Here is a 15,054-nt window from a genome sequence, read left to right as displayed (position 1 = left end):
TTAATCATTTCCTTGTGCATGGGAGTAAGCATGCAGGAGAGTTCTTGTTAAATTGGAAAAACAGGGAACCAAGGTTCAGTTGAATACCACTTTTGGATTGAGCATAGAAACCATTTGATTTGTTTGCAGAAAAGATGCAAAGGCAAGCAAAGAACCTCTTTACAATGCTTAGGAAAGAGACTGTTAGGATAAATATGGCCTTTGAAGCAAAAGAGAGGTTGAAGGGTTGAAAAGTGGGGGCAAAGGAAGATGAGGATCATGTAAGGAAACGGGTTAGAATTAAGCAAAAAAATTTTTGCAAACTCAGAGTTTGTCTTGAGTCTTCGACGTCATTGGTCTGTTCTCTGTCAGACAACCAATATGGATACAATAGTAGCCAGCTTGTAGGATGACTACTGGACTGCCGTCCCATATGCTGCAACTTAAAATCCACCTGAAGGTAGGAATAGTAAAGATTTAGGTTCTGAGCTTCTGGAAACCGAGCAAATGCCACGGAAATTTCCATGTCACTCTCGGATTATTATTAGAATCCTCGCTGCTTCATTAATGACCTTCCAAGATGGGTAATCATCCTGCCTTGCCTCACTGAGTGTGCATTTGATGTCAGTCCACACTTTGTCGTTGATCTATAATACCCCCCCCCCCCCCCCCCCCCCACACCTTCCCAGGCCTCCTCCCCTTAAGCCCTCTCCCTCCCACAGATCTTCCGTTGTCCCTGTTCTCTGCTGTTGTACTTGTGTGCTTCCCTCTCTCCCCATCTTGTCTCCCGCTCCCTTTATTGTATGTTTTGTGTGTCCGTTTGTTTTTTTGTGATTGATGTTAGCTCTTACACGAGCCTCGATCTTGTATACAATATATATATATACACTATATATAAGGGCAGCTTTGGATGAGCACTAAAAGTCCCACAAACTCCTTTTTTTTAAATCAAGAAAATAAGACCAAAAACCAATTTATATACATATCTAAGTTAAATACAAAAATAGGTCTTTGGAATTGCATTTTCTGGGAACAGACACATGCTTGTTGCAGGACTGGTGAAGTTGCGTGCAGTAGGTAACCATCATCTGTCAGAACTAGATGACCTGGTACTTGGGTTTGATATGCGCAGCCTCCAAAACATGTGTTTGTAAAATATTGTCTGCAATGATCAAAATTAAAGTTGTAAATATTATGGGATAACCTGATGGTATAAGCAGTGAAGATTGGTATGCAAACTGTTCCAATAGCTGTAAATAGCTAGAGAAAAAGATAGTCCTGTCAAGTTCTTAATTTCGGGAGCTGGATGCATTTGTACTGCCAGACTGACTATTCATTTTCCAACGGGATTGACAATCTGATCAGGGCTTGGTTAAGGGATCCTCGGCTGGAGTTAACGTCATTAATTTAACCCGAATTGTGCTCAACCCTTCCCGACTTCTTTCCTAGAATTCCTAGCTGTGTCCATGTGTTTTTTACCTCTCCCACCCCCTACCCCCTTTCCCACGCCTCCTCCCCCCCAGCCCTCTCCCTCCCACAGATCTTCCGATGTCCCTGCTCTCAAATGTTTCGCTTGTGTGCCTCTCCCTCTCTCCCCATCTTGTCTCCTGCTCCCTTTATTTCGTCTAGCGTGTCCGTTTGTTTTTGTCATGAATGTTAGCTCTTACACGGGCCTCGATCTTGTATCCATAAAAAAAAACAAAAAAAAAAAACATAAAATCACTTTGATAAATTGAAAGATAAACGTTTGACCTTTTTGTTTCATTTTGAGTGATTGATTTTGAAATTGAAGATGCATTATTTACTTTGTAATGTGACAAACAATGTGAGTCTGCAAACGTATTGATCTGTGCATAGGTACACAATTCAGGGTTTTTCCAGCAAAGTGATACAGAAGATTTTTATGGATGTCAGGATTCCTGAGATAGAGATAGATAGATCCTCTTACTCTGTGTTCATCGCTGTTATAGATGTAAATAAATTGACGATGTCAGCAAAAAAGCAAAATCTGGAAATGAGCATGATGCTCTGAAAATGAGTGAATCAGACTGAGAACATATTCCACGAGCTGTCGAAACAAGTACTTACGCACCCTCTCTCCCTCTGCTCTCCCCCACCCACCTCCGGAAATGGACACCATCCATCCATTTGGCAGCTAATAAACCACTTTATAAATCCAATAAGACTTATTTGAGTTTGATTAATTTTCATTCCGAACCATCAGTGCGCAATTCTTTCTCCTTATATTTGGTTTTTCTGCATCATTGTGTATCTTTAATTTGCTTGACATTCTCATTTATTGTAAATTGGATCAGTGAACAAAATTAACGTTTGTTTGATTATATTATTGTGTTTAGCAATGTTTTAAAGTTTAAACAGCCCATTTGTTTACAGAAGTACATCGTCTAGGCTTGTGGAGGAGCTAGGACAGGACTCAGAATGGAACAGGATATAACAGAATGAAAGGAGCAGTTGAAATAGGAGTGGTGGGGATGAAGTATGAGTGAAAGAATGAGAAAGGGACAAAGGTGAAGGGGGAGGAGTATGCATGGGTTGAACAAGCTGGATAAAGGGACAAACTCTCAATCACAGAAATAGAAGCTAAAACTTCAGAGAAAGCAAATTGAAAAAAAAAAAAACAGAGGGGGTTGAAGGAGCAGGGGGAAACCTGATAACCTGAGCAGGGGGACTCCCCTTTATCTATTTAATTTTGCTGATGATTCCATCTCTGCCGTTACATCCCTTATCCTTCAGACAGACAGCCAGGTAGCATCCCTTTTCCTCTCTTCAGACCTTGGCAAATCACAAGCTAGTCAAACACTTGGAATATATCTTTCAGTCCAGACAAATCTCAAACTCACGCTCTCTCTTTCTCTGAATACATCTGGCAAACCCTTGCATATACCTTTTAAACGATCGTCTTGAGGAAGTTCAGTCACTGAAATTCCTAGATCTCACTACCAGCCATGGTCCCTTTTGTGGGCAAACCACATTTCAAAAAGTTGGCCTCCAAAGCCAGTCGTGGTCCAGTCTAGGCATCCTCCATCGTACAAAGTCCTTCCTTGTCACAACTGAACTCCTCCTATCCACCTACAAGGCCTTTGTCTGTAGCTTGATGGAGTACTGTTCTCTCCTCTGGACTGGCTCCCCTGCCTCACACCTTGCTCCGCTTGACGCAATGGAAACCAAGATATTAAAGATTATTGGAATCTGCCGTGCTGAGGCTGATTTCATAGCCCTATCGCTTTCCCATCACGCAGTTCATAGCCCTATCACGCAGGCAAGCCGGTGGTCTCTCTGTCTTCTACTGTACTCTCTGTACTCTCTGGTCTTTCACCCACCCTTGCTCTTTTTGTGCTTTGCCTCCCCCCCCCACCCCCCAGGGTTCTGCAAGATGTGCAAATGGTCCACCATCAACCCCCTTCTTGTGTTACCCCAGAAATCCAGAATCACTGCTCACCTCCACCTAATTGTTCCTCTTTTTTTTCCTCCCTGTGGAACAAACTTCCACATTCTCTTCCATCTCATCCTTTCCTCCAGGTCTTGAAGACAACATTTCACCACCATAATCAGGTCATCTTTAATTCAAAAGCATGATCTTTTCTACCTTCGCTAACCTCACATCTCACCCATCCATCCCCAAGTCCTTCTCCTTCCAAACTTCCAGTTTTTTTTCCCTCCAGCGAGTTTCCTTCTGTATCCATCTGTCCTTTCCTGCCCCCCATTCCTCCGCACACCTGTTGTTTGTCCAAGTCGCCTTCTATCTTGGCATTCAACTCTGCTGTGTGTGTCCCTTCTGCTATGTTCCTGATCCATTCAGTGTACTAGCTCTTTCATGAGCCTCAACTATCTAATCCAAAAAAAAGATCCGGATCTGGATTCGGATACTCCTTTTTTTAAGTGATTCTTCACCATTGAAAGATAAGGCGAACAACGACATATATAGCATTATATTACAAATTGTGGATGGGTTATCACAAAACTTGGTGGTTGAGTTGGGTAAGTGACAAGAATAAGCCAATTAGATTAGGTCCGGATGCAGATCCGGGCTATCAGTGGGATCCAAAACATAAACTGTTCATCCTGGCGGATGTACGGTATGTACCGTAAAATGGGGTGAATAGGGACACAAACTGAAAAAAGTTCGGAAACTTCTTTTCGCTGAAAATTGATAACCATACTGATTTGTTGATATTTGGGTTGAAAGTGTTCTCTTGTTTAAAAAAAAAAGCAATTTATTGTCCCTATTAACCCCATATATGGGTCAAATAGGAATAAATAGGATTTTTATGGCTGTCCCTATTCACCCCGTTTTACGGGTGAATAGGGACAGTCACTAATACAAAAAAATAATAATCAAGAAATAGGGACAGCTTGGAGAAACTTTTTATCCCATATTTTTTTTAATTGGCACCGTGGTTTATATTATGGGTGCATATTATGTGCATCCATCTGAGCTATCAATTTAGCAATAAGTTGGAAACTCAGGATTGTTTCTTGATTGTTATTTTTTTGTATTAGTGACTGTCCCTATTCACCCGTAAAACGGGGTGAATAGGGACAGCCATAAAAATCCTATTTATTCCTATTTGACCCATATATGGGGTTAATAGGGACAATAAGTTGCTTTTTTCAAAAACAAGAGAACACTTTCAACCCAAATATCAACAAATCAGTATGGTTATCAATTTTCAGCGAAAAAAGTTTCCGAACTTTTTTCAGTTTGTGTCCCTATTCACCCCATTTTACGGTGCCATGCAAAGTGCTGTTCTAGGTTAATAGCTTTCTCTCACTATCCCTCATGACCCACGTTGTGTTTTTAAGGGTTATAACTTATATATGTTATCTTCTTTATCTCGAGATGTCAAGTAGATTGACATTTTGATTTTCATTTGGCTCTCTGATGTTTGGCCAAGAAAGGATATTTTAAAAGCAAACATTCTCCATTTTGTACATGACGAATATATTTAAAATAGCAAAAAATCATCCACAATGCAATTTATGGCTCGGACACGTGTTTTTCAAACGGCGGCATCTTTTCTTCAGTAGGATAATGAAATTTTTCAAAATATAACAAAAAGTTTCAAAACGATTTATTATAATTCTCCTACTGTTTTTTTATTTCCATCCAAAAAGCTATCTCATCAATCACATTGAAGGTAATACTGGCACAGCCATGTTTCCACTTCTATCCCATGTCATCCCTTTTCAAAAAGTTTAAAGAGAGGTTGAAAGGTTACCGTTACCTTGGAAACGATATTATAACAACAGCCTCTCAATTTTCATACAGAGAGCACCTGTACAACTTCACTGCAAACATTGTATATCAAAGTAGATGTTAACATTTTTATTATTTCACGCATGACTCCATTTTTATGATAAATTATTAGAAATCCACAAGTTTAATATAAACATATGTTGTACAACTATATAAATGTCCCTTTAAAATCATGCAATGAAAAGCTTGACTTCTTTTTGTTGCTTTATTTGCCCATTCCTGGTGTAAAAATTATCGGCGTATAGGTCGCATCGTGCTTTGGATATGAATATTTTGCATTTGGATATGCCATGTCAGTTTTGGATATGAATATACTTATATTTCTAATTGTGGAGGCATTATTCGATCCTCAAATTGTGCCACTAAGGTGACGGTGCCTGTGTACCAAAATACTACCAAATAAGGTTGAAAAATACTTGTTAAGGTAACCTTAGGTGACCTATCACTCTGTGATGCAGAAAGATGTATAAATTCATGAGCTGAAGTCTGAAGATGCTACCTTTAGAGGCGGTCGTATTATCACATCCATTTATTATTTAACTCTTTATCCAGTCACCTTTTGCATAGCCCATCTTGCAGGATGACCAACTGACATGAGTTATCCCAGATAATAGTGATGAACAGTGAGTATGTGGAGATTTAAAACTCGTGCTATATCCAATGGGAATTATAACTTGCTAAAATCGAAGATTTTTTTTCAAGTATCGTGCTTGGTCCTGTGCATTATTACTTGATCACTCTGGTTTGTGTGTGTGTGTTGTGTGTTTGTCTGTCTGCTCACTTATACTTGCCTACAGGTCACACTTTTAAACCGATCTTCACGAAACTTCACCAAATGGTAGAGTTCGTGGTCCGACAAAATCCTGTCAAAAGGTCAAAAGGTCAACATAGGCCAAAGGTCAACCACTTTTTTTCAGATGTCTAAAATCCACAATTTTCATCCGATTGACTTGTAATTTGAATATGATTTACATATCAGCGAAATGAATTCAACCGCCGACTATTCTTGAGATCAAGATAGGCCAAAAGGTGAACATAGGCCAAAAGGTCAACAACCCTTTCAGATTTCTAAAAACCTCAACTTTCATCCGATTGACTTGAAATTTGAATAGGATTTTCAAAATCAGTCAACTAAATTCAACCAACAACTATTTTTGAGGTCAACATAGGCCAAAAGGTCAACAACCCAAAAAGGTCAACAAGCCCCCCCCCCCCCCCCCCAAAACAAAAAAAACATTTATTTCCCTTTCTCCACATGTGAAGTTGTCCCATCGTGGGCTTCTGTCGTCGTGCGCGGTCTCGCCCCGCCCCCATTATCTCCTTGCCTTCCACCTTTTCCCCTGTTCACGTGACTCATGGTTGTCCCTCCAGGCTCCCTCTTCCCGTTGGTATTTTTGTGAATATAAGACTGGTCTTCACTGTTCTGTTTAAATATGTTTAAACTTTCCCCTGCAGTGTTTTATTCAGTGGTATATTACAACACGCTGTTTTTCTTCCTATTTAAAAGGCTCTTTTCAATTTCCTCTCCAACTCATTCCACTTCAAAAAAATATTCAATCTCTTATAATTCTAAATCACGACATGCTCTAAATTCACATTCATTCCACCCCTCCTCCATCGTTCTTAAATGGATCGCTAACTTGAAAATCACAATAAACCCAATTTGTTATAAATGTTCGTCTTTCATTAATCATCCACTTTCTAAACTCCCCCCTTGCCCCTCCCCTCCAAATCTCCCCCCTTGCCCCTCCCCTCCAAATCTCCCCCCTTGCCCCTCCCCTCCTAAACTCCCCCCTTGTTCCTCCCCTCCTAAACACCCCTCTTGCCCCTCCCATTCAAAACTCCCCCCCAAACCCCTCCCCTTCAAATCTCCCCCCCCCCCCCCCCCAATCTCCCCTTCCCACACCTCCTCCCCCCAAGCCCTCTCCCTTCCACACATCTCCCTGCTCTCAAATGTTGTGTTTGTGTGCTTCCCCTTCTCTCCCCATCTTGTTTTCCGCTCCCTCTTTTTATATATTTGGTTTGTCTGGTTGATTTGTTTGTGAAGTAATTGTTAGCTCTTTCACGAGCCTCGATTCAGTATACAAAAAAAAAAAAAAAAAAAAAAAAAAAAAACATCCCTCCCAAATTCTCCCCCCTCCCACCTCCTCTTCAAAGCTGCCTCCTCCCCACTTCGTCTCCCTTCTATCTCATCTTCCACCTCCCCCAACCTTCTACTTTCCTCTGCCCCCCCCCCCCCCCTCAAACAACTCACTGTGCCTCATCCCATCACCATCAAACCTTTTGTCCTCCTCATCCTTCCCTTTCTTGTAACTCTTCTGTAATCTCTGACACGCTATCAACTGCTCTCCCTACCTCCCCCTCTCATCCTCCATCTGACCCTACCCCTCCCCTCCCCTGTCCTGCACCTGATGCTCCCCCTCTCTCCTCATTAACGGTATGGACCTCAAACATCCAGGGCCTTCACTCAAACCTGATTGATCTCTCCACTCAGGTTGCTTCTGACAATCCAGACTTGATCTGCTTAACAGAAACTTTCCTCCTTCAAGATGTCTCTGATTCCTTAATATCTCTTCCTGGTTACTCCCTCCTCCGGTATGATAGACCTGAGCCTCGTCCTGGTGGTGGGGTGGCTATCTTTATCAAAAACTGTCATCCTCACTCTCCTTGCACTGCCCTCTCTCCACCCCACCCCCAGGAGTACCTTTGGCTATGGCTTCCTCTCCGCTCCCACCCCCCCCCCCCCTTCCCACGCCTCCTCCCCCCAAGCCCTCTCCCTCCCACACATCTCCCTGCTCTTAAATGTTGTGTGCTCTCAAGTGTTTGTGTGCTTCCCATTCTCTTGTCCTTCCGCTCCCTCTTTTTATATATTTTGTTTGTCTGGTTCATTTGTTTGTGAAGTAAATGTCATATATCTTCGCCTCAAGTCTAAAGTCTTCGCCACAATGATTTGCTTTTATTTGGCTCCATATTTGGCCCCAGTCCTTGCTGCTGAAAAGCATCCCCATAGCATGATGCTGCCAGCACCATGCTTCACGTTTTGGATGGGTGATGAGCTGTTCTCGGTTTCAGCCAGAAGTAGCGCTTTGCATTCAGGCCTAAGAGTTCAATTTTCGTCTCACCAGACCTCTTAATATTTTGCCTCGTGCTCAGTGTTTAATGTACCTTTTTGCAAACTCCAGGTGTGCTGTCATGTGCCTTTTTCTCTGGAGTAGCTTCTGTCTGGCCACTCTTCCATAAAGCCTTGATTTGTGAAGTGCTGCAGAGACTGTTGTCCGTCCGGCAGTTCTCCCAACTCAGCCAAGGAACTCTGTAGTTCTGTCAGTGTGGTAATTGGGTTCTTGGTCACTTCCCTAACCAAGGTCCTTCTTGTCCAGTTTCTCAGTTTGGTTGGAAAAAATTTGTTGGGCGTTTACCAACATTGATGCAGTGTCTTTTACACCACTTTATTTGACACGTCACACTAGTTATTCGTGCCTGTTGTTTGTGTCCTTTTTGACATCCCTAAAAAGTACGTTTCATGTTTGGAATGATTTCCAATTTTGTTTGACTGCCAGACAGGCAGACGGACAGTGACAAAATTACCTAACTCCAATATATGCATGCACTATCGGGACGATATTCCATACAATTTGCTGAATTCTTAGCCAAAGTACTGCTGTAATGCAGTTTCGCGGTCCAATTCATGTTAAATTCGTGTTCTACACTGCTCAAAACATAGCATGCAATTGCAATTAAGTCGTTTCTCGTTCATATATGACGTCTGTAGATAAACAGTTGACACAGTGAACTAATTGCTTAACCCTGCTTTTCACTTCGAGCATGCAGGGTAAAAGCAAGGATTTTCTGGCACAATTAATGATTGAACATATTATCGGGGATTCAATCCATTTCATAATGAGACAAACACTCAAACTGCAGTGGTATAGCCTGGCTTCCCAATCAATTAAATAACTGTATCATTTGATGGTGTCATTTAACAACCTCAATGATTAATGTATCAACACGTCAGTTGAGTGTTTGGAGGAGTTTGGACTGGTAGTAAGACCTAGAGAGTATTATAATCGCCGATAAATAGATGCTGAGAATTGAGCCTCACTTTTTCCTTATCTATCTATAATTCCAGTAATCTCTGTGTGTGTGTGTGTCTGTGTGTGTGTGTGTGTGTGTGTTTGTCTGTGACCGCTGTTTCTCGACAACCACGGGTCCGATATACTTGAAACTTGCCAGGTATATTGCTGGGGACCCGAGGATGTGCCTTTTCAAGGTTTCATATTAATCGGAGAAGTAGTTACCGAGCTATGGCGATTTAGCCGTTCGCCGTTCGCTTTGGCTTTGCGAATGGACCGAACCATTTCATGTAAATAGAGGGGGGGGGTTCTGTGGTCGTTCGCTTTGGCTTTGCGAATGGACCAAACCATTTCATGTAAATAGAGGGGGGGGGGGGGTTCTGTGGTCGTTACTGCATGTAAACGCATGTTTTTTTGCACGCACGTACGGGCAAGCACGTAATCGGAGAAGTAGTTACCGAGCTATGGCGATTTATTTACCAAACTAATCACAGTTACCTCCCACGGGTAACCCACGTACCCACGGGCACGGGCACCCACGTACGGGCACGTCCTAGTATAGACAATGGGTAAAGTATTGATTCCAGGTCACCATTTAGCAGATAGTGCTTTATTTAGCAGAATGTGTATCTTTGCTAACACTAATAAATCCAGAACATCGTTTACCTATCTCACATTCCTGCGTCGCTGCGGCCCCACTTTTTCCCCATGTCCAGCTGACTGCCACCTGAGTAAATGGTCTCAGTGGAGCAAGTGCCAGCTGCCTTGCACAGCAGGTGGAGCCTTGGGCCTGCAAGGTGTTCAGGCAAGATCAAGGGCTCGGCTGGGGGTGAGATCAACACAGAACACAGATGACTGCCCCGAGCAGACGTGGGAGGCACGACCTTGTCAAGGTGGCTTATTCACCCCCCCCCTCCCCCCCCCTTAACTTACCCATTCCATGTTGGATTATCAAAGTAAATTTTTGAAAGTTTTAAGTTGTTCCAAAAGATCGAACACACTGCATTTAATGCATTCTTATTTTGTGCAATACACCGTGAGAGCCAAACTTTTCTAAATTCTCACAGCAAAAGCAGATGTTGCTTTTTTGTGATTGAAAAACACATTTTAAGTGTTGATTCTTACAGAATTATGGACTTTTACAGCACAGGGAAAATATCGGTCACATCTTCCTGGTATGTGAACTGACAACAAAGAACAGCTTGCTGATTGGAAGATGCAAAATTGCCAAGATTGTGATAGGCCGGTCATTTTACGAATATACCCACCACAAATTGCAATAGTAATGAAACTTGGCATTTTTGCTTCTTTTGACCCATGTAATAACATAGTAAAAGTCAAGGAATAACGAGGCATTGGAACACATTCATTTCGAGCAACCACTTTTTGACAGTTATGCACGAAAATAAGCTAATAAAAATGGCACAAAATAATGCACTTAATTTGTTATTTCGTTCACATTCTCAAAAGATGTCAGAAATGTAAGTGTTTAAGAGTGTAAGACAGGCCTTATGCCCTGGTTTTACAATACATTTGACATGTAAAGGTATATATATTGAGATAATTGACATTTAAGGTAGCTTTATCCCAATAAAATTGAATTTTTTCGAAAATATACATATCAATGAATTTTGAAAGCTAATATAATGGTCTATCATATTCTTATATCAAATTAGATTTTACTCTAGTCTAATTAGGTGAACAAAGCCTAATTAGGTGAATAAAATTTAATTACACGAACAATGATCTCCATAGCAACGACTTTGGACCTTGGATACGGTCGCTTTTATATAACCAATCTCAAAAAGTGTGGTATCAAAAGATTCGGAATAGCCTATAGTGCAATCCAGCTGAGAACCAATCAGAAGCCTCAACCAGATAATCCCTGCCTCGCCTCGCCTCAATAGATATGTATCCATGCTCAACTGAATTTTCCGCACCAGAAGAAGCCATGTCGTTCCTACCGGAATCATTAAAACTCCTTCTTCAAACACTCTTTGTCGGCCGAGATGCTGATAGGAAAGTCGGTTCTGTAGGTCAAGCAATCATGCAGGCAATTCGGCCCCGAGTGCTGCTGGCACCCCTACAGATAGGACTGGGTGTACAGATGCACCATCATTTTGCATCAAAGTTCTTGATCGACACGCTCCATGCTCACGGATATTGCAGTTCTTATCATGAGATACAAAGGTATGAACGGAGTGCAGCAGTTACACTAGGGACAGACATACTAAACTACCGGCCAGAGCAGGTCATCCAATATATGGCGGACAATGTCGATCACAACATCCGTACAATAGATGGCCTCAACACATTCCACGGGATGGGAATGATTGCGTCTGTCACTCCTGGCCCCCGCCGGACATCAACAAGAGTGCCACGTTTATCTGTGACACTGAAGGATGTTGAAGCTGTGGGTCGGATAAACATCCGGCATCTGACATCACCTTGCGATGGTCTAGATACTCTGAGGTATGAGGTTCTGCAAGATGAGATGGAAAAGGACAGATCTACCAACCTTGACCTCCTCTGGAAGCTGTCCCTCACATTGCGCTCACCACGACCAGCATGGTCTGGCATGATGCAAGCCGTGCACACTGGTGTACATCCAGGTCAGTCTGCAATCTTTCTGCTTCCCATGATCGACATGAACAGCAGTGATCCAACTTGCATCTATTCAACATTGACATTTCTATGTGAGCACGCCAAACAGTACAACGCAAAGGTCATCATCACATTTGACCAACCACTTTGGTGGAAGGCGCTTACCATCATCGAAAGCCAACCGGAGGGCAGTGACTTGCGTAAGGTTGTACTGCGCTTGGGAGGCTTCCACACGTTGATGAGCTTCTTGGGGAGTATTGGAAATATCATGTCAGGATCTGGACTGCGCTCTGTTCTGGAACTGGTGTATGCTGAGAACACTGTAACGCACATGCTCTCTGGCAAGGCATATGACCGAGCTATCCATGGTCATCTCTTGGTTGATGCAGCACTGAACACTCTCCTCGCAGAAAGGGTACTTGGTACGCTAGTGCCTGCTTGTTCGCAGGCTCAGGATGATGGCCCTCAGGGCACTACAGGAGATGACGAACCAAGTGAAGACGCGATAATGCAAAGCATAGATGAGGCACAGGCAGCCATGGATCCGCATGATACCGAGGCAGGACAGGCAGCCATGGATCCGCGTGATACCGAGTCAGGGTCGCAAAGTGTGGGAGCTGGCCCAGTTGACCTGTGTGAGCTACGAAACCTGTATGATTCATTGTTGAAGGGTGAGGGTTGCACTGAAGATATCCTTTCAGCCCCGGTTCTGGACTCTGTTCGTGACATCATGAATGTTGCTCGACAATCGAAGAAGGATCTGCGTACAGCACAGCTATGGCTGCAATACATGGACATGATAGACATTCTGAGGACATTCCTGAGGTCGGAACGCACTGGTGACTGGCGTCTGCACGTGCACGCTTTGCACGACATGTTGCCCTACCTAGCAGCTGCAGGCCACAATCTGTACACAAAATCTGTGTACATCTACCTGCAGCGACTGGCACAACTGTCTATTCAGCATCCGGAGGTCCACCATCAGTTCCAGAATGGATTTCACGTAGTGCGGCGTTCAGATCGGTACTGGGCCGGCTTGTCCACAGATCTTGTGATCGAGCAAGTGCTCATGAGAAGTGTGAAAACCACAGGGGGACTAACAAGGGGTCGTGGAATGAGCGAGCCGCAAAGGATCACGTGGCTGCTGTCCACCCCCATATGTGCAGAGGTCAACATGGCTTTGCAAGAGTACACATCAGTGCAGTATGGGACCAGTGACCAGCACAAAGAACAAAGCGCAGCTCGACAAGGACGGGACACAGATGACACGCACAAACTTATTCGCTACCTGTCATCAAAGGATCCCTTTGGAAACGATCCAACTCTGCAAAGCATTGACACTGGCATCACAGCTGGAGATTCGGTCAATGCTGACCAAGCAGCGTCAGTCGGCAGGAAGATCTTAGATGGAATGCTTGACAAAAAGGTTCTTGATCACACGTTCAAGAAGAAAGATCAGGTTGTGACTCTTGACACACGTTCATCATTGAAAACTGGCAGACAATCCGTTCTGATAGATCCACAACTGTTGTTCCAACGTCTGAGTATGGCAGGATCACGCTGTGATGACCTCAAAGATGTCTTCAAGTACGAACTAAGCAGTTTCCCACCAGCACTGTTTAAGACCACTGATATCCTGCTTGAGGCCGACAAGCCAGCGCTAGCCGAAGCCATTTGGAAACAACTCCCCCTTGACGTTCGCAACACAGTGCTGCCACAGAATGTGCAATATGTTCTGGATGGTGGGGCATTGCTACACAGAATTCCTTGGAATTCTGGCGAGACATATGGAGGAATCGCCAGTCACTACGTGCGATATGTTGGAGACAGGTATGGTAACGCTGTCATAGTGTTCGATGGATATGTGAGCGCACCCTCCACCAAAGATGTAGCGCACAGCAGGCGCGTTCGATCTCACAGCAGTCCCCTTGTCAACTTCACAACGGACATGGTATGTACTATGAAGAAAGATGACTTCCTTGCCAACCAAACAAATAAACAACGTTTCATCAATCTACTGAGTGATGACCTTCAACGGCGGCACAACGCTGTTCATCATGCCAGGGCAGATGCAGATGTTCTCATAGTGGAGACAGCCATTGCATGTGCAAACACCAAGGACACCGTGATAGTTGGCGACGACACCGATCTTCTTGTTCTCCTTTGCAGTCGTGCAGGGCCCACATCTCACAACCTGTTCTTCCGACCTGAGCCTAAGCTGACGTCAAGGAGGCAAGCAAGATGTTGGAATATCGAGCAAGTGCAAAAGACACTTGGACGCAATGTTTGTGACAAGCTTCTTGTTGCACATGGACTCCTGGGTTGTGATACCACGTCAAGAATTTACTCGATTGGCAAATCAACAGCCTTGAAGAAGCTGAACTCCAGTGCGTATTTCTCCGAGCTTTTGGCAAACTTCAACACTCCTGGAGCGTCAAAAGAGGATGTCATGACAGCTGGAGAGAATGCCCTGGTTTGCTTGTATAATGCCCAGCCCGGGGAAACACTGGACATGCTGAGGCTTCAACGCTTCCACCAGAAGGTTTCAACAAGCACTGTCAGAGTTGAGCCTCGTACCCTGCCCCCTACATCAGCATCTGCAAAGCAACATTGCCTACGGGTGTATGTTCAGGTTCAGCAGTGGCAAGGAGTTGCCATGGATGCCAATGGTTGGGGATGGGCTATCCGTGACGAGAGAATGGTTCCCGTGATGACCGAGATGAAGCCTGCTCCAGATTACCTTCTAGATGCCATCCACTGTGGCTGCAAAACAGACTGCAGCACCCTACGATGCAGCTGTCGCAAGTACAGCCTGGAATGCTCTTACGCATGCAGTGAATGCAAAGGACTTCACTGTTCTAATGTGACCTTGTCAGAACCAGAAAGTGATCCAGAAGAAGAATAAGCTCTTAGGTTGGTGCTTGAATCGCAGTTCATTCAATTATTAAATAAAACACTTTTTTTTTTTTGCAATATATATATATTTTTTTCAATATTATTTTCAATATTATTTAACGATTTTTTTTGTATATATAGTACGATATGAACTTGTTCACATAAAGCCATTACATTGCAGGCCTCAGGGACATAAAATTGCAGGATCTCATAAGGATTTAGCACGGA

At 43.5% G+C, this 15,054-nt stretch overlaps 1 protein-coding gene across 1 annotated transcript in view; it reads left to right on the top strand.

Moving 5' to 3' along the window:
* THSD7A (thrombospondin type 1 domain containing 7A) overlaps window positions 1–15,054 on the top strand; it is a 221,924-nt gene that overhangs the window by 129,171 nt on the left and 77,699 nt on the right. Inside the window, exon 9 of the mRNA XM_078782738.1 lies at window positions 10,044–10,220. Within this exon, the coding sequence (XP_078638864.1) occupies window positions 10,044–10,220 (177 nt within the window). The remainder of the gene's footprint in view (window positions 1–10,043; window positions 10,221–15,054) is intronic.

The sequence above is a fragment of the Myxine glutinosa genome, chromosome 7, assembly GCF_964187855.1.
Source record: "Myxine glutinosa chromosome 7, kmMyxGlut1.1, whole genome shotgun sequence".
NCBI lineage: Eukaryota > Metazoa > Chordata > Myxini > Myxiniformes > Myxinidae > Myxine > Myxine glutinosa.
Note: the sequence above shows the minus strand (reverse complement) of the source record. Positions and strands in the feature narration are given on the sequence as shown.